Genomic DNA, 22,780 nt, shown 5'->3' on the forward strand with positions numbered 1-22,780 from the left:
TGGGCCAAGATAACTCCACAGACCTGTGCCGGCCTGATCAGGTCTTATAAAAGACGATTATTAGCTGTAATTGCAAACAAGGGTTATTCCACAAAATATTAAACATAGGGGTTGTATAATAATTGACCCACACTTTTATGTTTAAAATTTAATAAAATTCAACTGAGCAACATAACTTTTTGGTTTGTAAGATTTATGCTTCTGTTCATAAAACCTACTCTCGTTTGCAGTTTGAAGGCTCTAACTTATTTGCATCTTATCAAACCAGCTAAATCTGCAGGGGGTTGAATACTACTTGTAGGCACTGTACATGCTCAGTATAGTGAGGCAGTGAGATGAATCTGTGCTGCACTTTATGTACATGCTCAGCAGTGAGATGAATCTGTGCTGCACTTTATGTACATGCTCAGTAGTGAGGCAGTGAGATGAATCTGTGCTGCACTTTATGTACATGCTCAGTAGTGAGGCAGTGAGATGAATCTGTGCTGCACTTTATGTACATTCTCAGTAGTGAGGCAGTGAGATGAATCTGTGCTGCACTTTATGTACACGCTCAGTAGTAAGGCAGTGAGATGAATCTGTGCTGCACTTTATGTACATTCTCAGTAGTAAGGCAGTGAGATGAATCTGTGCTGCACTTTATGTACATGCTCAGTATAGTGAGGCAGTGAGATGAATCTGTGCTGCACTTTATGTACATGCTCAGCAGTGAGATGAATCTGTGCTGCACTTTATGTACATGCTCAGTAGTGAGGCAGTGAGATGAATCTGTGCTGCACTTTATGTACATGCTCAGTAGTGAGGCAGTGAGATGAATCTGTGCTGCACTTTATGTACATTCTCAGTAGTGAGGCAGTGAGATGAATCTGTGCTCACTTTATGTACACGCTCAGTAGTAAGGCAGTGAGATGAATCTGTGCTGCACTTTATGTACATGCTCAGTAGTAAGGCAGTGAGATGAATCTGTGCTGCACTTTATGTACATACTCAGTATAGTGAGGCAGTGAGATGAATCTGTGCTGCACTTTATGTACATACTCAGTAGTGAGGCAGTGAGATGAATCTGTGCTGCACTTTATGTACATACTCAGTAGTGAGGCAGTGAGATGAATCTGTGCTGCACTTTATGTACATGCTCAGTAGTGAGGCAGTGAGATGAATCTGTGCTGCACTTTTATGTACATGCTCAGTAGTGAGGCAGTGAGATGAATCTGTGCTGCACTTTATGTACATGCTCAGTAGTGAGGCAGTGAGATGAATCTGTGCTGCACTTTATGTACATGCTCAGTAGTGAGGCAGGGCTGTGGAGTCAGGAGTCAGGGACATTGAGGAGTCGAAGGTTTGGCTTACCGACTCCACAGCCCTGGATCACACACAGTTTCAATAGGAGCCGAGGGTATGCAACAGCCAGGTCCTGCTGCAGATGGCACCGGCAAAGCTCCTCTGCCTGCTCCATCCTTGCTCTGCACATGTACGACGTGATGCGGTAAATAACACTTCACCACAAGAAACATGTATCCTAGGGTGCACGAAGGAGTTAGTGTAGCTGTTATTTCAGAAAAAGTTTCTGTAGAATGTCTTTGTTTCCCTCTGTCTCCTCTCACCTCACCTCTACATTGACTTCTATGAGTATGAACTGTCATCTTCTACCTCAGCAAGTTCTTCATTGAAGACAGATTTTACTTGTGAGTTGGAAGTAAAAGATCAGTTCAGGAGGAGAAAAAGGCATTTTTTTGAAAAACAACAGAAACAGAAGAAGTGCTTCATAATACGAAACTGTATACAAAAACACTAATAAAACAGTAAGATTATTGAACTTGCCAAACAATGTTGTCCTAAGTTTGGCACAACTCTGTCGTGACTATACGGTTACAAGCAAAGAACTCCTAGGCTATGTTCACACAGTTTTTTTGGCGTCACCAATTTGCAGCAAAACTTGATCTCTGGCAGGGAAGAAGCTGCGTCAAAAACGTGTTTTTTGGTACGTTTTTTTCACTGTGCTTTTGTGTCTGTTATGCATGTACAGTTATATGAAAAAGTTTGGGCACCCCTATTAATCTTAAGCTTAATGTTTTATAAAAATTGGTGTTTTTGCAACAGCTATTTCAGTTTGATATATGCAATAACTGTTGGACACAGTAATGTTTCTGCCTTGAAATGAGGTTTATTGTACTAACAGAAAATGTGCAATCTGCATTCAAACAAAATTTGACAGGTGCATAAGTATGGGCACCTCACCAGAAAAGTGACATTAATATTTAGTAGATCCTCCTTTTGCAAAAATAACAGCCTCTAGTCACTTCCTGTAGCTTTTAACGAGTTCCTGGATCCTGGATGAAGGTATTTTTGACCATTCCTCTTTACAAAACAATTCCAGTTCAGTTAAGTTTGATAGACGACGAGCATGGACAGCCCTCTTCAAATGATCCCACAGATGTTCAATGATATTCAGGTCTGGGGACTGGGATGGCCATTCCAGAACATTGTAATTGTTCCTCTGCATGAATGCCTGAGTAGATTTGGAGCGGTGTTTTGGATCATTGTCTTGCTGAAAGATCCATCCCCTGCGTAACTTCAACTTTATCACTGATTCTTGAACATTATTGTCAAGAATCTGCTGATACTGAGTGGAATCCATGCGTCCCTCAACTTTAACAAGATTCCCGGTGCCGGCATTGGCCACACAGCCCCAAAGCATGATGGAACCTCCACCAAATTTTACTGTGGGTAGCAAGTGTTTTTCTTGGAATGCTGTGTTTTTTTGCCGCCATGCATAACGCCTTTTTGTATGACCAAACAACTCAATCTTGGTTTCTTCAGTCCACAGGACCTTCTTCCAAAAAGAAATTGGCTTCTCCAAATGTGCTTTTGCATACCTCAGCCGACTCTGTTTGTGGCGTGCTTGCAGAAACGGCTTCTTTCGCATCACTCTCCCATACAGCTTCTCCTTGTGCAAAGTGCGTTGTATAGTTGACCGATGCACAGTGACACCATCTGCAGCAAATTGATGCTGCAGCCCTCTGGAGGTGGTCTGAGGATTGTCCTTGACTGATCTCCCCATTCTTCTTCTCTGCCTTTCTGATGTTTTTCTTGGCCTGCCACTTCTGGCCTTAAGAAGAACTGTCCCTGTGTTCTTCCATTTCCTTACTATGTTCCTCACAGTGGAAACTGACAGGTTAAATCTCTGAGACAGCTTTTTGTATCCTTCCCCTGAACAACTATGTTGAATAATCTTAGTTTTCAGATCATTTGACAGTTGTTTTAAGGAGCCCATGATGCCACTCTTCCGAGGAGATTCAAACAGGAGAACAACTTGCAAGTGGCCACTTTAAGTAGCTTTTCTCATGATTGCATACACCTGGCTATGAAGTTTAAAGCTCAATGAGGTTACAAAACCAAAAAAAGTGCTTTAGTAAGTCAGTAAAAAGTAGGTAGGAGTATTTAAAACAAGAAAATGATAAGGGTGCCCATACTTATGCACCTGTCAAATTTTGTTTGAATGCAGATTGCACATTTTCTGTTAGTACAATAAACCTCATTTCAAGGCAGAAACATTACTGTGTCCAACCGTTATTACATATATCAAACTAAAATAGCTGTTGCAAAAACACCAATTTTTATAAAACATTAAGCTTAAGATTAATAGGGGTGCCCAAACTTTTTCATATAACTGTACATAAAGTTCAGTGAAAAAAAAATATCATTCTGGTTAAGGCGCAAAAGAACGCTGAAAAAAGTTACCTGCGTTTTTTCTGCGTTTTTTTTCACCACCCATTACTTCCTATGGGTGAAAAAACACTGAAAGAAGTAACATGCCCTATTTTCCAAAAATAATAATAATAATAATAATAATAATAGTTTATTTTTATAGCGCCAACATATTCCGCAGCACTTTACAAATTTTAGGGGGGACTTATACAGACAATACAGAATAAGCATATCTCATATCGAACGGAGTGAGGGCCCTGCTCGCGAGCTTACAGTCTATGAGGAAGTGGGGGAGACACAAAAGGTAAAAAGTACATATATTGTATAATGCAGCCTTGATATACTGAATAGGATAAATAATAATACATGGACTGGTCGCCAGCCAGTATGTGTGCAGTCCTGACAGAGGCTTTTATGTGCATGGTTGGTTTGAACCCGAAGTTGAAGAAGATTTTAATATGGGGGAAAGCTGGGATGGACAGAGTGTGTTTAGGTGATACGCCAGTCTAAAGAAATGTGTTTTTAGGGTTCGCTTGAAACTGTGGGTATTGGGAATTAATCGAACTGTCCTGGGTAGTGCATTCCAGAGAATTGGCGCAGCACGCGAGAAATCTTGGAGACGGGAGTGGGAAGTTCGGATTATGGAGGATTTTAGTTTCAAGTCATTTGCAAAAAGGCTGCAAGGCACAAAATACGTAACAAAAAAAAAAAACCATGATGTGTAAACACACAATTCTTGTTTCTCATAGACTTGGCTTGTACTACAAAACGCAGCTGAAAATTTGCATAAAAATCTGCAGCAAAAAAACTCTGAAAAAAACATGATGTGTGAGCATAGCCTTAGTCTGCCGCTCCACCTGCAGAACAAAAAATCTGAAAAGGCACTGTCAAGATAGTGGAGTTTAATGATTAAAAGTAAATTTATTTATTGGATAAAACCACGCATTGTGCCCCCAATCTTCCTCATTCAGGTATGTAAACTTTGACCGTACACGCACTATTCAAAATAAAGGCACAGTTGTGTCACCAATAGTGTTGAGCGATACCTTCCGATATCAGGAAATATCGTATCGGATTGGATCGGGCCGATACCCAAAAAGTATCGGATATCGCCGATTCCGATACCGGAAACCAATGCAAGTCAATGGGACACAAATATCGGAATGAAAATAAACCCTTTCTTTCCTTGTAGGTTAATTCTACATGAAGTAAAACAACTAAGAATAATGTAGAATGACATGAAAAGCCGGCAATTCATCAGCGGCATACACCGGTACCCGACAATTTACAACAGAAAGAATAGAGCTTCACACACAGATTAGATAGATAGAAACATGTCAGTCACATATATATGAAGTACAGTGACAGTGTTGCTTACTGTACTTGTCATTTAGTGTAAAGGATTTATTAAAAAAAAATATTAGTGTTTTCGTGCACCGTCTCTTTAAAAAAGCCGGCCGGCAATTCAGCAGCGGTACCCGACAATTTATAACAGACAGAATAGAGCTTCACACATAGATTAGATAGATAGAAACATGTCAGTCACATATATAAGAAGTACAGTGACAGTGTTGCTTACAGAACTTGTCATTTAGTGTAAAGGATTTATTAAAAAAAATATTAGTGTTTTCGTGCACCGTCTCTTTAAAAAAGCCGGCCGGCAATTCAGCAGCGGTACCCGACAATTTATAACAGACAGAATAGAGAATCACACATAGATTAGATAGATAGAAACATGTCAGTCACATATATATGAAGTACAGTGACAGTGTTGCTTACTGTACTTGTCATTTAGTGTAAAGGATTTATTTAAAAAAATAATAGTGTTTTCATGCACCGTCTCTTTAAGAAAGCCGGCCGGCAATTCAGCATCTGTACCCGACAATTTAGAATAGAAGGAATAGAGAATCACACATAGATTAGATAGATAGAAACATGTCAGTCACATATATATGAAGTACAGTGACAGTGTTGATTACTGTACTTGTCATTTAGTGTTAAAATAAAGGATTTATTTAAAAAAAAATTGGCGTGGGGTTCCCCTTAATTTTAGGCTCTAGCGGAGGTTAAGCAGACAGCTGGGGCAAATGTTTGAAGCCTGGGAAGGGGGTAATACCCACGGAGCTTCCCAGGCTGCTAATATCAGCCCCCAACTGAATACCTAGCCTTTACTAGCTATTAAAATGGGGGAACCCCCCCAAAAAAATAACGTGGGGTCCCCCCTAATTTAATAGCTAGCACAGGCTAGGCAGACAGCTGGGGGCTGATATTAATAGCCCAGGAAGGGTGCCATGAATATTGGCCCCCTCCCAGGCTAGAAACACCAGCCGTCAGCCGCCCCAGAAATGGCACATCCATAGGATGCGCCAATTCTGGCACTTAGCCTCGCTCTTCCACGCTGCCCTGGTGCGGTGGCAGGGGGTAATAGGGTTGGGGTTGATGTCAGCTTATAATGCCAGCTGACATCAAGCCCAGGTTAGTAATGGAGAGGCGTCTATAAGACACCCCCATTACTAACCCCATAGTCAAAGTTAAAAGAAAACACAAACACCCAGAGTAAAGTCCTTTAATTGAAATAAAGACACAATTCTTTCTTGTTCTAAATTAAACCATACTTACCATCACGCCCATTCCAGCTGAAGCCAACGATCTCCTGCAATAAAAGAAAAATAATAAAGCAACCTCATCCTTACCTTTCGATGGTTCCCAGGACAGCTCCAGCTCTGCTACATCGAGATGACAGGCTGGACCGCAGCAGAACGCTGCCATCCAGCCTGTCATCCCGCAGACACTGAGAAGCGCAGGCATGCTTGCGCTCCTCAGTGTCTCTCTGTGACGTCATCCAGATGAGCCGAGTTCATGTCCAATGAACTCAGCTCACCTCATGCACGTCACTGACAGCGTGGGAAAATTCTCCTGCACTCAGCGCTTCAGCGTGAGAATTCTCCCACGCTGTCAGTGACATACATGAGGTGAGGTCATGTCCAATGAACTCAGCTCACCTCATGCACGTCACTGACAGCGTGGGAAAATTCTCACGCTGAAGTGCTGAGTGCAGGAGAATTTTCCCACGCTGTCAGTGACGTACATGAGGTGAGCTGAGTTCATTGGACATGACCTCGGCTCATCTGGATGCCGTCACAGCCAGACACTGAGGAGTGGAAGTATGCCTGCGCTTCTCAGTGTCTGCGGGATGACAGGCTGGATGGCAGCGTTCTGCTGCGGTGCAGCCTGTCATCTCGATGTAGCAGAGCTGAAGCTGTCATGGGAGCCATGGAAAGGTAAGGATGATGTTGCTTTATTATTTTACTTTTATTGCAGGAGATCGTTGGCTTCAGCTGGAATGGGCGTGGTGGTAAGTATGGTTTAATTTAGAACAATAAAGAATTGTGTGTTTATTTCAATTAAAGGACTTTTTTCTGGGTGTTGTGTTTTTTTAAATACTTTACTAGAAATTCATGGTGGTCATGTCTAATATTGGCGTGACCCCATGAATTTTGGGCTTAGGGCCAGCTGATAATGCCAAGCTGGCCTTAACCCCTTTATTACCCAGTGAGCCACCGCACCAGGGCCCTGGATGAGTTGGGTACAGCGCCAGAAGATGGCGCTTCTATGAACGCGCCATTTTCTGGGGCGGCTGCGGACTGCAATTTGCAGCGGGGGTGGCCCAGAAAGCTTGGGTCTCCCTGCGCTGCGGATTCCAGCCCCCAGCTGCCTAGTTGTATCTGGCTGGGCACAAAAATAGGGCGAAGCCCCACGCATTTTTTTTTTAAATTATTTCATGAAATTCATGGAATAATTAAGAAAAAAAGGGCTTCCCTATATTGTTGTGTCCGGCTAGGTACAAATAGGCAGCTGGTGGTTGGGGGCAGCCCGTTCCTGCCTGCTGTGCCTGGCTGGACACAAATATAGGGCGAAGCCCCACATAATTTTTTTTTAATTATTTCATGAATTTCCTGAAATAATTAAAAAAAAATTGACGTGGGGCTTCACACTATATTTGTGTCCAGCCAGGTACAGCAGGCAGGAACGGGCTGCCCCCAACCACCAGCTGCCTATTTGTACCTGGCCAGACACAACAATATAGGGAAGCCCTTTTTTTCTTAATTATTCCATGAATTTCATGAAATAATTAAAAAAAAAAAAACGTGGAGCTTCTCCCTATTTTTGTGTCCAGCCAGGTACAACTAGGCAGCTGGGGGATGGAATCTGCAGCGCAGGGAGGCCCAAGCTTTCTGCCCCCCCCCGCTGAAAATTGCAGTCCGCGGCCGCCCCGGAAAATGGCGCGTTCATAGAAGCTGGATGCTGTACCTGGCTGGCATACAAAAATATGGCGAAGCCCACGTCAAAAGTTTTGGGAAAAATTTATTAAAAAATAAATAATAATTTAGGGACTGCATCTTTATTAAGTCCTCAAATGTCATTTAGTGTTAAAATAAAGGATTTATTTTAAAAAAAAATGGCGTGGGATCCCCCATAATTTTAGTCTCTAGCGGAGGTTAAGCAGACGGCTGGGGCAGATGTTTGAAGCCTGGGAAGGGGGTAAAACCCACGGAGCTTCCCAGGCTACTAATATCAGCCCCCAGCTGAATACCTAGCCTTTACTAGCTATTAAAATGGGGGACCCCCCCCAAAAAAATGACGTGGGGTCCCCCCTATTTTAATAGCTAGCAAAGGCTAGGCAGACAGCTGGGGGCTGATATTAATACCTCAGGAAGGGTGCCATAAATATTGGCCCCCTCCCAGGCTAGAAACACCAGCCGTCAGCCGCCCCAGAAATGGCGCATCCATAGGATGCGCCAATTCTGGCACTTAGCCTCGCTCTTCCACGCTGCCCTGGTGCGGTGGCAGGGGGTAATAGTGGTGGGGTTCATGTCAGCGCCAGCTGCCATGAAGCCCAGGTTAGTAATGATGGCCGTCTATATGACACCCCCATTACTAACCTACAAAGTGTTAAAAAGAAAAAACACACTATACCCAGAAAAAAATAATTTATTTGAAATAAAACACCATTTTATTTAATTCTTAGTTTACTAAAAAAAAAAATAGTTACCTGTCCACGTTCCTGCGCTGATCTCCCATGCACAGCTGTCACATCTGGAGATGGTGACAGCTGTGCATGGCTGCTGTAAGCTCACGCTGCCGGGAACACGTCCGCTCCCGGCAGCGGGAGCCACTGACTGAGGTCACCGGAGTGCATTCAGGCAGCGCAGCTCCGGAGACCTCCTTTACGGCAGTGCTGTACCGTGGGAATTTCTCACGATACAGCAGTGCCGTAAAGGAGCTAACCGGAGCAGCGCTGCCTGAACTCCGGTGAACCCTTACGGCCCCGTCATTCTAGCGGCGGCAGCGGTTCAGAGCGGTCACATTCTATGTGGCTGCTCTGAACTGGAGATCTTCGTGGGACACTCGTGGACTGCTACGGAGGGGTAAGGATAAGGTTGTGGTTTATTATTTTATATTTTATTACAGGAGATCGATGGCTTCGGGGAATTAGGTGTCTAGGTGAGTATAGGTGTAGTTTTTTATTTTTTACTTTATTTTAGGTGGCGATCGGCGGGGACAGGTAATGTATGAACTAATTTCTTTTAGGTAACCACTGGCCACCAATGACATGTATCTAACATTTATTGGGGACACAGTAGGGCAATTTAAATAGCAGGATCAGGCTGATGGGAACTACTGCTCCCATCGAGCTGATCCTGCTGGCACGAGTGGACGGGGGACAGACATAGGCCGATGGGAGTAGTAGTGTCACATCGGCCTATGTCTGCCTGCACGCACAGACACCCCGCACACACACACACCCCGCACACACACACACCCCGCACACACACACACCCCACACACACACCCCGCACACACTAATCATGACTGGTCTGGGAGGAGTGGCTGACCTGTGCGGCCGTGGGAAAGTTGATGTGAGTTCATGCAGTCAAGCATGAACTCACATGAACCCTCTGAGGGCACCGCGGCTACTTCAAATGAACAGCTGATCGGCATCAGCTGATACCGCAGCTGTTCATTTGAAATAACCGGCGGGAAAGCGCAGCACAGAACGGGAAAGCCGGCGGTGAAGTCTTTTCACTGCCGGCTTCCCCGCCCGGGTCCTTCGCTCCTTGGTGCTGCGCTCCCCGCCCGGTCCTAATTTACGATTGGGATTGGAGGTGGCGAGGGGAGCGGAGGATCGGGGTGGGAGGCTGCGGGGAAGCAGTATGGGGCTGCGTGATTGTTTAAAAGCCGGCGGCTTTATACCGCCCGCCGGCTTTTAAACAATCAGGAGAATTCTCCCACGCTGGGATGGCATTCTGATGACAGGCTGGATCTCAGCTGAGCGCTGCCATCCAGCTTGTCATCCTTCACAGACACTGCAGAGCGCAGGCATTATGGGAACTTCCGATTCCGGTATTCGATATTATAAAAGTATCGGAATTAAGTATCGGAATTCCGATACAGTGAATATCGGCCGATACCCGATATTTCAGTATCGGAATGCTCAACACTAGTCACCAACCAATAACATTATAGGAGATTATGTATATATTATATGTGCACACTATAAAATGCTATAAAATGAGTGAAAAGATTGATTTTAGCAAGTAGGGATGCCAAACTCAAACACACAGAAGGCCAAAATGGAAAAACGTGGGAGAACGTCGAGGGTCAACTAGTATACAGTATAATGGGCCCCACACAGTCCTCCATACAGAATAATGGGCCCCACACAGTCCTCCATACAGAATAATGGGCCCCACATAGTCCTCCATACAGAATAATGGGCCCCACATAGTCCTCCATACAGAATAATGGGCCCCACACAGTCCTCCATACAGTATAATGGGCCCCACATAGTCCTCCATACAGAATAATGGGCCCCACATAATCCTCCATACAGTATAATGGGCACCACATAGTCCTCCATACAGTATTATGGGCCCCACATAGTCCCCCATACAGTATAATGGGCCCCACGTAGTCCTCCATACAGTATAATGGGCCCCACACAGTCCTCCCAAAAGTATAATGGGCCCCACACAGTGCTCCATACAGAATAATGGGCCCCACATAGTCCTCCATACAGTATAATGGGCCCCACACAGTCCTCCCAACAGTATAATGGGCCCCACATAGTGCTCCATACAGAATAATGGCCCCACATAGTCCTCCATACAGTATAATGGGCCCCACACAGTCCTCCCAACAGTATAATGGGCCCCACATAGTGCTCCATACAGAATAATGGGCCCCACATAGTCCTCCATACAGAATAATGGCCCCACATAGTCCTCCATACAGCATAATGGGCCCCACATAGTCCTCCATACAGTATAATGGGCCCCACATAGTCCTCCATACAGAATAATGGTCCCCACATAGTCCTCCATACAGAATAATGGGCCCCACATAGTCCTCCATACATAATAATGGCCCCACATAGTCCTCCATACAGTATAATGGGCCCCACACAGTCCTCCATACAGTATAATGGGCCCCACATAGTCCTCCATACAGAATAATGGGCCCCACATAGACCTCCATACAGTATAATGGGCCCCACACAGTCCTCCATACAGTATAATGGGCCCCACACAGTCCTCCATACAGTATAATGGGCCCCACACAGTCCTCCATACAGTATAATGAGCCCCACACAGTCCTCCATACAGTATAATGGGCCCCACATAGCTTTCCATACAGTATAATGGGCCCCACAAAAGTCCTCCATATAGAATAATGGCCCTACATTGGGGTGGTGACTCTGGTGTCGTGGGCCCCAGTTTGACATGTATGACCTAAAGAGACCAAAAAGTGACAAAGCTCACTTTATCTTTGCATAAACATTCCGGTATTTCTGTAAAAAACATTAAGTAACTTTTTTATATATAAATTGCAGTATTTGTGATGCTTTTCGGAAGTGTTGAAATAGTTTGATTTTATTTAAATGTGTGCTGAATCCTCAGTATGAAAGGTAATTAGTAAATCTGAAATAGTCTATTGGCATTATCCTATTAATTAAGGAAATGATGAATGTTCACTCTCTTACTTCTAAGACTGAACAACAATTGCTGACATCTAATATATATTTTTTTCATATTGCAGATATAGTTGCTATTGGTTCCCAAAGTTGCGTTGATACTGTTAAAGGTGTCAAGAGGAAAAAAATTGTCACAGAAAATCATTTGAAGAAAATACCGAAGTCTCCACTAAGGAATATTTCTAAGGAGAAACAGAGGCATGATATAGAAGTCTGCACATCACAAAGCGCTAGTCCATCAGGGTCTTCTCAATCAAAAGACAAGGAACCCATTACCCATAAACAAAACAGCAAGGAGGGCAAGGGAACAAGTGCTGGGCTCAATGATCAGCCTGCAAAGTCTGCCATTTCAATGCAGGCTAGAAAACTCTGTGTTCCGACTGACTTATGTAACGGAAGAAGTGAAAGCTACAACTTTGGTAGCAAAATGACTTTGTTAAAAGAAAGCTCTACTTCCAGTTCAATACAAGTCAGTATGAAAAGTGCAAATATTGACTCTGAGAATATCAATAAGCAGTACTTGTGTGCAAATTCTGCTTTTGATGTCTTATTAAAGGCTATGGAGCCAGAACTCAACACGTTGAATCAGTCCCGGGCTCCTTGTGGTACACAAACTGAAAAACGGGGACATAAGAGCGAAGCACCTTCCGTATCATATTCATCTTTAAGTCCACCATCATCTTCTGAAAGGGAATCAAATGCTAGATATTTCCATCATCATCGAACTTCTCAATGTGGGCAACCTTGTACATCGGCCAAGGAGTCCCCACAAACCCAGGTTCATTCAGGTTGCGAGGAAGAACAATTTCAAAAGCAGCCACTTCCAACCTGTCACAATTACTCTAGTGTTCTAGATGTTGCTAACCAACAGGTTTACCATGTAGCTGTAACTTCTTCAATAGTAAATCCTCCTTCTGCAGTAACTCAGGTTATCTCATTGCCAGGAGCTTCTTCTCTAGCTAGCCCTTCAAATTGTTCTCTAAGTAATACATATAGTGTAACTCAAGTTGCTTCACTTATCACAGGGGAGCAAATGTGCAATATAGTTTTGAAGGATCAAAAACCTAAAAAACAAGGTAAATATATATGTGAATATTGTAACAGGGCTTGTGCAAAACCCAGTGTCCTCCTTAAACACATTCGTTCACATACTGGGGAACGCCCATACCCTTGTGTGACATGTGGATTTTCATTCAAGACAAAAAGCAATCTCTACAAGCACAAAAAGTCTCATGCTCACGCTATTAAGCTTGGACAAGGCGGGAATACAGAAACTGGAGGCATGCTCCTTTCACAAGATTCTGAAAAAGCACTTTTTATTAGTTCAGATGCAGATGAAAGTGGAGAAAGTGATGAAGAGTATACGTCAGAAGAAAGGCAAGACGAATTCCCGGAAAGTATTAAAATGTCATCTGAATCTGGTACCAATAGACAGAAAGTAGAACGGTCTTCCTCAAACAGCCCTGTAGCAATGTTACAAGACAATACGTTGCAAGAGAAACCTATTGAAGTAAAACCAGCAGAATTGCCAAAAGTAGTTGTTTATCCAGTTAGTATCTCTCCGTTAAGAGCTGACAGCCCTAAAGTTTTAGAGTCTACTTCTGAACAGTTTATAGCACAAATGCCAGAACTAAAAATACAAAATAAGACTCCAAATGTTTTGCGAATGTGCTCATTAAGTGAAGTAGAGCAATCATCTCATAAAATGTGTGAACTAATGCAAGCTGAAAGTAAACAGCCAGCTAACATAAATGCTCATGCACAGCTGCAGAGGCAGCAAGCCACAGATTGCTCTCAAGAGCAACAGAGCAAATGTCTTTTGAGCCCTAGAAGTTTGGGAAGCACTGACTCTGGTTATTTTTCCCGTTCAGATAGTGCAGGCGAAGCAATGACCTCACCATCCCCTTTCCTAAAACTTATACCCTCATCTGAGAAAGACTTTTCAAAAAATATAAGTTCCTTGGTACATACTAATGTCACAGGAGCAATATTGGTACAACCATGTATGGAGAAGCCACCTGTTCCTTCAGGAATAATGAGGCCACCATTGGGAACAAAAACTCTTGAAGAGCGTATTTCAAAGTTAATATCAGACAACGAAGCTGTAGTTGATGACAAACAATTAGACAGTGTAAAGCCAAGGCGAACATCATTATCAAGAAGAGGCAGCATAGATTCACCAAAGTCTTATATATTTAAAGATTCCTTCCAGTTTGATCTGAAACCTGCAGGAAGGCGCACTAGCTCGAGTTCAGATATACCAAAGTCCCCATTCACGCCAACTGAAAAGTCAAAGCAAGTTTTTTTTCTTTCAGTTCCATCACAATATCCTTCTATTGACTGTTTGCCAATTACAAGAAGCAATTCAATGCCCACAACTGGGTATTCCGCCATTCCACCAGTTATCCCAGCCTCTCATCCTCTGAGAGGTAGTCAGTCATTTGATGACAAAATAGGTTCTCTTTGTGATGATGTGTTTGTTTCAGGACCATCTACACCTCAACATACAGTCCATCCTCGTACACTTGTTAGACAGGCAGCTGTTGAAGACTCAGCCACTGAACACTATGGGTTGGGACCTGCCCGGTCTGTTGATGAAAGTTATCCTGGAAGTAAAGCTATACAGGATGCTTTGCTACCTAGAAGCAAATCATTTGTGCAAGGCACTAGTTTAGACAAAATTAAAAAATCCCATCAGGGTCGGGGTACTATGTTTGAATGTGAGACATGTAGAAACCGATATAGAAAGTTAGAAAACTTTGAAAATCATAAGAAGTTTTACTGTTCTGAATTACATGGACCAAAGAACAAAACCGCTGCTCGAGAAACTGATCATAGTACAGCAGCTAACAATGCCCAACCTCAAATATTTCATTATAGGGTTGCAAGTACGACTGGAACTCTGGAGCAGCCACTCCTTATCCGGAAACGGAGAAAAATGAAAAGTGTTGGGGATGATGATGAACCCCAGCAAAGTGAATGTCGTTCGGTTCCTGAAAACATGGAAGCCCCAGCTAGTGTCAAACCCTCATCCACAATTACTATATCCGGTTCACAGTCCTGTACTGTGTCAACGCTAAATCAACAAATACAGTTAATATCACAAAGCACAGAGCCCAGTGCTGATGTTAAGACATCTGTCATGGATACAAAGACAAGTTTTGCTCTAAAGGAAAATGTTGACCATAAATGTCAAGGATCTGGGATTTCTGTAATTCAACACACTAATTCATTGAGCAGGCCAAGCTCCTTTGAGAAATCAGAGTCTGTCGAGCATGTTTCATCTGTTCGATTGTGTGAAATTCAAAAAAAGAATGTTAAAAGTTCCTTAAATGCAGTAGGTGTCATTCAGGAAGATAGGACTACAGTTTCTTCTCAGATCACACCTAATGGATCACATGAAGTAACTAAACATGATACCAATGGAAGTCATCAGGCTGTGCTTGGAGAAAGAACTGCTGCTTCTCAATCACGTCTTGTACGCCAGCATAACATTCAGGTTCCAGAGATTTTGGTTACAGAAGAACCAGATAAAGATCCAGAAATTCAAACTATTGATCCAGAAATTCAAGAAAAATTTACTTGGCCACAGCGGAGTGGGAGTCTATCAAGTTTACCAACAGAAAAGCTCCCTCCAAAAAAGAAACGTATTCGACTTGCTGATCTTGATAACTCATCTGCTGAATCAAGTTTTGAATCCACTATTTCAAGAAGTTTAAGTCGTGAGAGCAGCTTATCTCGTACGTCAAGTTTTTCAGCTTCATTTGAAAAAGAAGAGTTTTCAAAATCTGAAAATTTTTCAAAAACAGACAGCATAAATAAATCCTCTGAATTTCTAACAATTCCTACTGGCTTAAATGTATTTGGTGCTCCTAGGGAAATGAGAAGAGCTGCCTCCGAGCAAATAAGCTGTACACAATCATCCATGGAGGTCACTGACTACAGAAGTAAATCGTTTGATTGTGGAAGCATGTCTCGATCAAGATCTATGTCGCCAATAAACCTTATAACTTCAAGATCCCCTCTTGTATGTAGTACAAGTAGTGGGCATGTTCCTCTATTGGAAAGGAGAAGGGGACCACTTGCAAAACAAATATCTCTAAGTATCTCAGAAACAAGTATTTCTCCAGGTAAATCCAAAATTTCAGAAAATCCTACATTAACTCCACAAAATGTGCATAATATAAACCGAACTCTAACAGAAGTTAATGTATGCTCTAAAGAGAACAGTAGACATACACATGTAACTGACCAGCAATTAGTTGAAAAGTCAAAGCTCACAAATGTTTCTGACAGTAGAGGCTCTGTGAGCTCTTCTAAAACTACCTTGTTTAAAACTGATTTTCCTAATGGTATGCAAAATAAAACAAACGGAGACAATAAAGAAAAGCATATGTTGCCCCATAAAAAATATGAATGTAAGCCAAATTTTGCTCCAAAATATCAGTTAGAATGTTTGAAAGCTCAGGAGAGCCAATCCTATTCGATCAAACCTGTTACTATAATTTTGCCAAATAGTCTTTCTGGAGGCTCTAGCATCACTTTGCAAAATTTACAGACTGATGTTCCAGATGATTTGTCTAATGTTTGTCAAACTGTTCAAAAACAAAACCAAGTGTTTTATAACTATCAGTCCAGTCAGTCAGTATTTGTTCCAGTCCATAACTATAGTAGTTCTTTATATTATGGGTTTTCTGCCATTACATCTCTTCCTGAGATTTTAGTGACGCAAGATAAAGGAAATTCCATTGTTTGCAAAGTGAATTCAGCCCCGGTATCAGAGGCTATAGATCCATTGTATATGCCAAAGTCTCAAGAAGAGCACAGCAGATCTTTGATGGGCTCTGTTAAAAATTTTGAAAATTGTCTTCCACGATCTGTGCCACAAAAATTGCCAGCAGCCGGTCTTGTTCCTCAGCCAGAGACCTCAGCTTCAAGTAAGCGTATGCTTTCTCCTGCAAACAGTCTGGACATTGCAATGGAAAAACAACAAAAACGCGTTAAAGATGAAAGTGGGGCCGCCTGCAATACGAATAATCAAAATGTGCATTTGTTGAATATGAAAACTGCTGAACCTGTAAAGCAAAGAAAGCCAATGCTAGTTAGACAGTTTTGCACTACAGACCCAGGTGAAAGCTTAGATCATGATATTTCTCAAGCGACATATATTCCTGAGACTCATTCCCCTGGAGCACATCTAACCAAATTCCAGTCATCAACAAATTCTATCTCTGATGGGAAAGGGATAGAAGAGCATGAGAAAAATCAATCTTTAGAAGCGTGTCCAACTGTACGAATGTCACCAGAGCCAACTCCTCTGAACACGCAGACAAGTTCTTTAAAGCCAACACATAGTAGTCAAGAGAGGAGATCGCCTGTTACTTCAAAAGCGGTCCATATTCAAGGCCAAATAAAGCTCTCTGCAGCAATCTCTGTTGTTAATGCTGGTGATATGCACCGTCTGTCTTTTCCAAGTCTCAAGACTTCAACAAGTTTTACTTGGTGTTACCTTTTGAAGCGAAAGCCAATAGCCTTTCCTCAGAATGACCAAAAGACTTCTGCTTATGCTTCCTGGACTATTAGTTCTAATAACCCCAATCCACTTAATTTATCCACAAAAGCCGCACTTTCTTTGCTGAATTCAAAACAAAAGGGTGAGAAGTTCATCTTTACTTTGGTTAAAAATTCCCATCAAAAACATGACCTCCTGGTATATTCAAGCAAATGGAAAAGCAATTCAAAAAAGGTAATACTCCAACCCCCCTAGTAATAATGTATACAAGAAAGAATCTTCGGGATTGTTTTGGATAGATTCTTTTACCATGTGACCTTTTGTGTTTGTTTGAAAGGGAATCTGTTACTATTTTTTTCTTGCTATGTAATCTGAGAGCAGCATGACGTATGGACCGAGATCTTGATTCCAGCAATGTATCACTGACGGGTCTGTATGATGTCATTTTGATACAATCACTGTTTTCTCTGCTGCAAATCTAGCAGTTCTTTGAATGCGGAGCTTTGTTTAACCCCGCCCACACCACTGATTGACAGCTTTTTGTGTACACTGTAAATTGGCAGAAAGCTGCTAATAAGTGGTAAGGGAAGGGTTAAAATGAGCAGTAGGACTACATGGTAGAAGACAACTAGTCCTCTAATCATAATCTCCTGCTAATAAAACTCTGATTTGATTGAATCTGCAGCAAGCAACCCAATAAGTGATAAATCGCTGGAATCCGGGTTTCTTCCCCTACCTCATACTGCTCACAGATTAAATGGCAAAAACTGTAAAAGGAATCTGTCAGAAGTTTTTGCTACCTCACCTGAGAACAGCATAATGTAGGCAAAGCGACCCTGAATCCAACAATGTATTACTTAGTTTACTTACAGGATGGAGCTTGATAAGAGAGGCATCGCTGAAATCTGTGTTTAAAACCGCATGCGATCTTCAGATTAGATAGCAAAAACCTGTTGACAGATTCCCTTTAAATTCTTATAGATTGCATTTTTCAAATTAGTATCACAGTTGTAAGAAACAAAAGAACATCATTATATTGGGAACAAATACGTAAAACCCCAAATGATAGCTTTTGAAAGTTTTTTTTTTCTGTTGCCCTTTATTTCCTGATTATATCCTGTGCACTATATTGCCAATGTTCAATGTACATAATATATCAGTGAATCAGAAGTCTGAGCAGTAAAAACAATGTTTTACCTATAGAAATATGGGCATTTGTCTATTTTCTTCCATGACCGTATCCATTTTGATTTTGAAATGGCGTGTTTCCATTAGAACATTTTGTATTTTCTTTCCTTTCCTCGATATTAGTCCTCTCATCACAAGGCTTGTAATCCAATGGATGAACCAAAAAGTATTGATGCAAGTAGTGATCAAGATAAGGAACCTTTCCAAAATCGAAGTGAGCCACGAAGAGTGAAGATTTTTGATGGAGGGCAAGTCATTGTTTTATTGAATACATATAAGTGAACATTGTCTCAGATCCTAATTTCTGAGAATAAATTTTTAGGTTCCGTTAAGGATGGAGATGAGACAAAAAAAAAAAATCCGAAATCCAAATGCAATTATAAACATTTGCGTCTGATTTCCTCACTCCCGTACTGTTTGAATGCAGTGGCAGCAATATGCTCAACTACTGCTTCACTTATACTCTTCATTGCCGGTTTGATGCAGCTGGAGGGATGGGAAACCTGGATGATGACTGTGTTTGGCTGGAATTCCTTTTTAAAATCAACCTGTCATATTGAAAATTGTATTTGATTTGCAGGCAGGATGTTATAGAGTAGAAGGAGCTGATCGGATTGATATACTTTTTTTTTACGGGAAAAGTTTCAGTATAACTTGCATTTTGTTATCTGTTTATTACTGCATTTTATATTGAAGTCCCTGGTGTTTGTATGCATATAAGTCCAGTGTACTTTTTCAGTGATTGACAGTCTTTACCTGTATGACTGTGCATGCAGAAATAGCTGTTAGTCACTAGTAAGACCGCCTACCGGACTCCTATGCAAACAGACACGAGGGATTTCATTAAATAAAATAAATAAGTTATACTGAATCTATTATAACAAACCTATATATCATTCTCCTTTTCTATACCATGCTGTCCACAGCTCAGGCTGTATGTACTATGTTACATGTTCTCTTTTAAAGCACCAATCCAGCTTTTTTTTATATGCTAAGAGTGTTGTCGCTTCTTTAAGTTTCCTGCTCCTAGAATTATAATCACACTCCACCGTTTTCATCTGTTATTGTGCCACTCTGGTTGGTCCTCACCAGATTGTGACCTGCCAGATCACTTCAGTGCTTGCTGGATGTGCCGGAAGTCACTACTCAATATAAGTCTATGAAAGCCAGGATGAGGCTCTCCTAGACTTACATTGAGACCTTGTGACCATTACCGAAGACTTCCGGTCAGTCACAAGATGGTGGCGTGGAACCCAAGCGGCGCCAGGAAGAGCAGAAGAGAGTGGCTGGTAAGTATATTACCAGGGGCAGGAAACTTAGGTTAGTGACACCACTCCAGGGCTTAAATAAAGCACCATTCCAGCAGGTTTGTTTTTAAGTGGATTATGTTAGACTTTCTTTTCATTTTTGTTTAGCATGTTAATTGGACTATTTTTTTTTTTTTTACTAGGTTTAAGTCAAATGAAGAATATATTTACGTACGTGGCAGAGGAAGAGGAAAGTATATTTGTGAAGAGTGTGGGATAAGATGCAAAAAGCCTAGCATGTTGAAGAAGCATATTCGTACGCACACAGATGTTCGGCCATACCATTGCAACTACTGTAACTTTTCCTTCAAGACAAAAGGTATTCTAATTCACACACTGTTATTGTCACACTTTCTGGTGAGACTTTTTTTTTCTGTATCTTTTTTACCCCTTCACGTCATGGCCATTTTTCGTTTTCATTTTTTCCTCCCCTTCTTCCCAGAGCCATAACTTTTTTTTTTTTTCCGTCAGTATATCCGGATGAGAGCTTGCTTTTGATGGACGAGTTGTACTTTTGAATGACGTTATTCATTTTATCACGTGATGCACTGGAAAGCAGGAAAAAATTCCACGTGCATTGAAATTGCAAAAAAAGTGCAACTTCACAATTGTTTTTTATTTACCCTCTTCACTCTACGGTAAAACTGACCTGGCAATATGATTCTGCAGGTCAGTACGAGTATGCAGATACCAAACATGCATAATTAGTTGTTTTTGCTTTTTTTCTAAGGGGTGTGGGGAATTTTGCTCTTGCCTCGCACCGCTAGGACAGCCCCCCTCCTCCCAGTCCAGGGCCCGCAGCATCGCCCCACTTATGTCGCGCCTGCCTCCTGTAGCGGCCACCACGCACCTCCCCGGTAAGGTACATTCGGACTATAAGATGTACCCCCATTTTCCTCCCAAATTTTTTGGGGAGAAAGGGCGTCTTATAGTCCGAAAAATACGGTACTTAGTAGTGCATTAGCACTGCTATGTATAGTGAAAATCATGGTGTCCTATGAAAGCCAGCTAACTGCTGGCTTTCACAAGAGGATCGCAATGACAGGCACATCGGTCTTCAGCAGACCCCCATGACAACCCATCAACGCCCCGCGATCACGTCGCGGGCGTGACGATGGGCGGGTGGAATGACGCGCTCCCCTGCCGGCACGTGTTAAATGCCGCTGTCAGAGATTGATTAATGGTGGAAATGCTGGGGAAGCTCATGTAAAACACGTGTTGGAGTGAGGAGTGGCGGCAGCATTTCCACCATAATCTCGGGTCAGTAACTTCTTCCATCACTTTTTTCAGGATCTACACAGGTTTTCACTGGCGCTTTTTTCAATGACTGGCACATGTTCTTAATATATTTACTCCTTACAAGTCCTAAGCTATAATTGTTTATATATCTTTTAGTGCTCTTGCACTTTATATATAAAGTGACGACACTTGATTATGTATGGTTCATGGTGTTCATGTTCCTCCACCTCCATTTTTAACTTCGTTTTTATTCTTGTCTTCTATATGTTTTTTACCTTGTCGTTATTGTCTTGTCAATTGGTGTTCCAACAATAAAGTATTTAGTTAGTGGTTTTTGCTTATTCATTGGTTATTAAAACAGTCCTTATGTTCTCTAATAAATAAGATGTCCAATTTGAAAAGAGCTTTTAAAATTATTTAGTCCAATATGATAATAATTAAAAAACCCTGAGGGCTGGATTCTCGCATGCAGTTTTTAGGTTTATTTTTTATGGATACATTAAAGGGAATCTGTCTCTGTTGTGGACAGCATTGTATAAAGAAGAAGCTGAGCAGGTTTGTTGGAAAAGATTCTGTATAACTTGATAATGTATATATTGACATCCCTAGTGTTTGTATGCCCATCTATCTCTGCATACAAGGGAGACTGTCAATCATTGAATAGGACTCATATGGAAACAAAAAATAAGGATTTCAGTAAATAACATGCAAGTTATGCTGAAACTTTAACAACAAATATGTATATCAATCTGATAAACTCCTCCTGCTCCAACTTGACATGGTTCCCTTTAAGAGGAGCAATAGAAGGATTTCCTTTTATAGTTTTCCTTACTTTTTGGCTTTGACTTTGTGCATTAGCAACTACACGTGTGAATCTGGCTGTACTCATCACTTGGTTCTGTCGCAGAATTGCAATATAGGGTTTAAAGGAAACCGGACAGGTCCCTCATGCCCCACAAGCAGTTGTATCTCCCTGTCAATATGTATTGTCCAACAAGCCCTTTATTATTTTGGATACTTAAACAGATCTTTAGAAAAAGTATTTCAAAAGTCCTTTTATCATATGCCAATGAACACTTTGACTAGTCAATGGGACAGATGTTTCCCCAGACTTGTTGTCCCTCTCAGAATGTTATCACGCCCTCTGGAGCCGGGTGTATGCTTCCCAACTTCAGAGGCGCACTGCGCATGACCAGAAGTGCAGAAGACGGCTCACGTGCACTTGAGGAGCTGAAGAACAGCCGGGCTCAAGAAGAGGAACCGCTATCTGTCAGCACAGCTGTTATACAGCCCCATTCTCCCACCACCGATTCCCACACTCCACCAATCATCACAATTGTGTTACAAATAAAGATAATTTAAACAGTAAACTGTTGTCTTCTGCACTTCCGGTCATGCGCAGTGAAGCCCACAGGAGCGTGATCACATTCTGAGAGGGACAAATAGTCTGGGGCCCCATTGATTAGTCAAAGGGTTCATTTACATGCCTTAAACTGACTTTAGAAATACTTTTTCTAAAGATCTGTTTATCTGTCCAACATACTGAAGGGCTTGTTAGGCAGGGAATTTAGATAGGGTAGACACAACTGCTGGTGGTTTGGGTGGTGGGATAGGGGACCTGTCAGGTTCCCTTTAACAAGACCAGAATGTGATGATCAGGTAGTGAGGACCTCTTAGTAAATTGATTCTAATTATAATACAAAATGTGTAGTAGTAGTTTCTATGTTAACACTTTGGGGTTTCTCAACAGAACGATTTCAGTCTAGAACAGGAAAAGGACCTTCAGAATGT

General features: G+C 41.9%; 1 protein-coding gene across 3 annotated transcripts in view; it reads left to right on the forward strand.

Annotated features, from left to right (window-relative positions):
* HIVEP1 (HIVEP zinc finger 1) overlaps window positions 1–22,780 on the forward strand; it is a 240,297-nt gene that overhangs the window by 182,130 nt on the left and 35,387 nt on the right. For all 3 annotated transcript variants that reach the window (XM_073678777.1, XM_073678778.1, XM_073678776.1), the window contains 3 exons: window positions 11,809–17,489; window positions 18,567–18,691; window positions 19,894–20,069. In XM_073678777.1, coding sequence (XP_073534878.1) covers window positions 11,809–17,489; window positions 18,567–18,691; window positions 19,894–20,069 — 5,982 coding nt within the window. The remainder of the gene's footprint in view (window positions 1–11,808; window positions 17,490–18,566; window positions 18,692–19,893; window positions 20,070–22,780) is intronic.

The sequence above is a fragment of the Phyllobates terribilis genome, unplaced genomic scaffold (assembly GCF_046119375.1).
Source record: "Phyllobates terribilis strain yellow unplaced genomic scaffold, ASM4611937v1 Scaffold_4__5_contigs__length_816908805, whole genome shotgun sequence".
Taxonomy (NCBI): Eukaryota; Metazoa; Chordata; class Amphibia; order Anura; family Dendrobatidae; genus Phyllobates; species Phyllobates terribilis.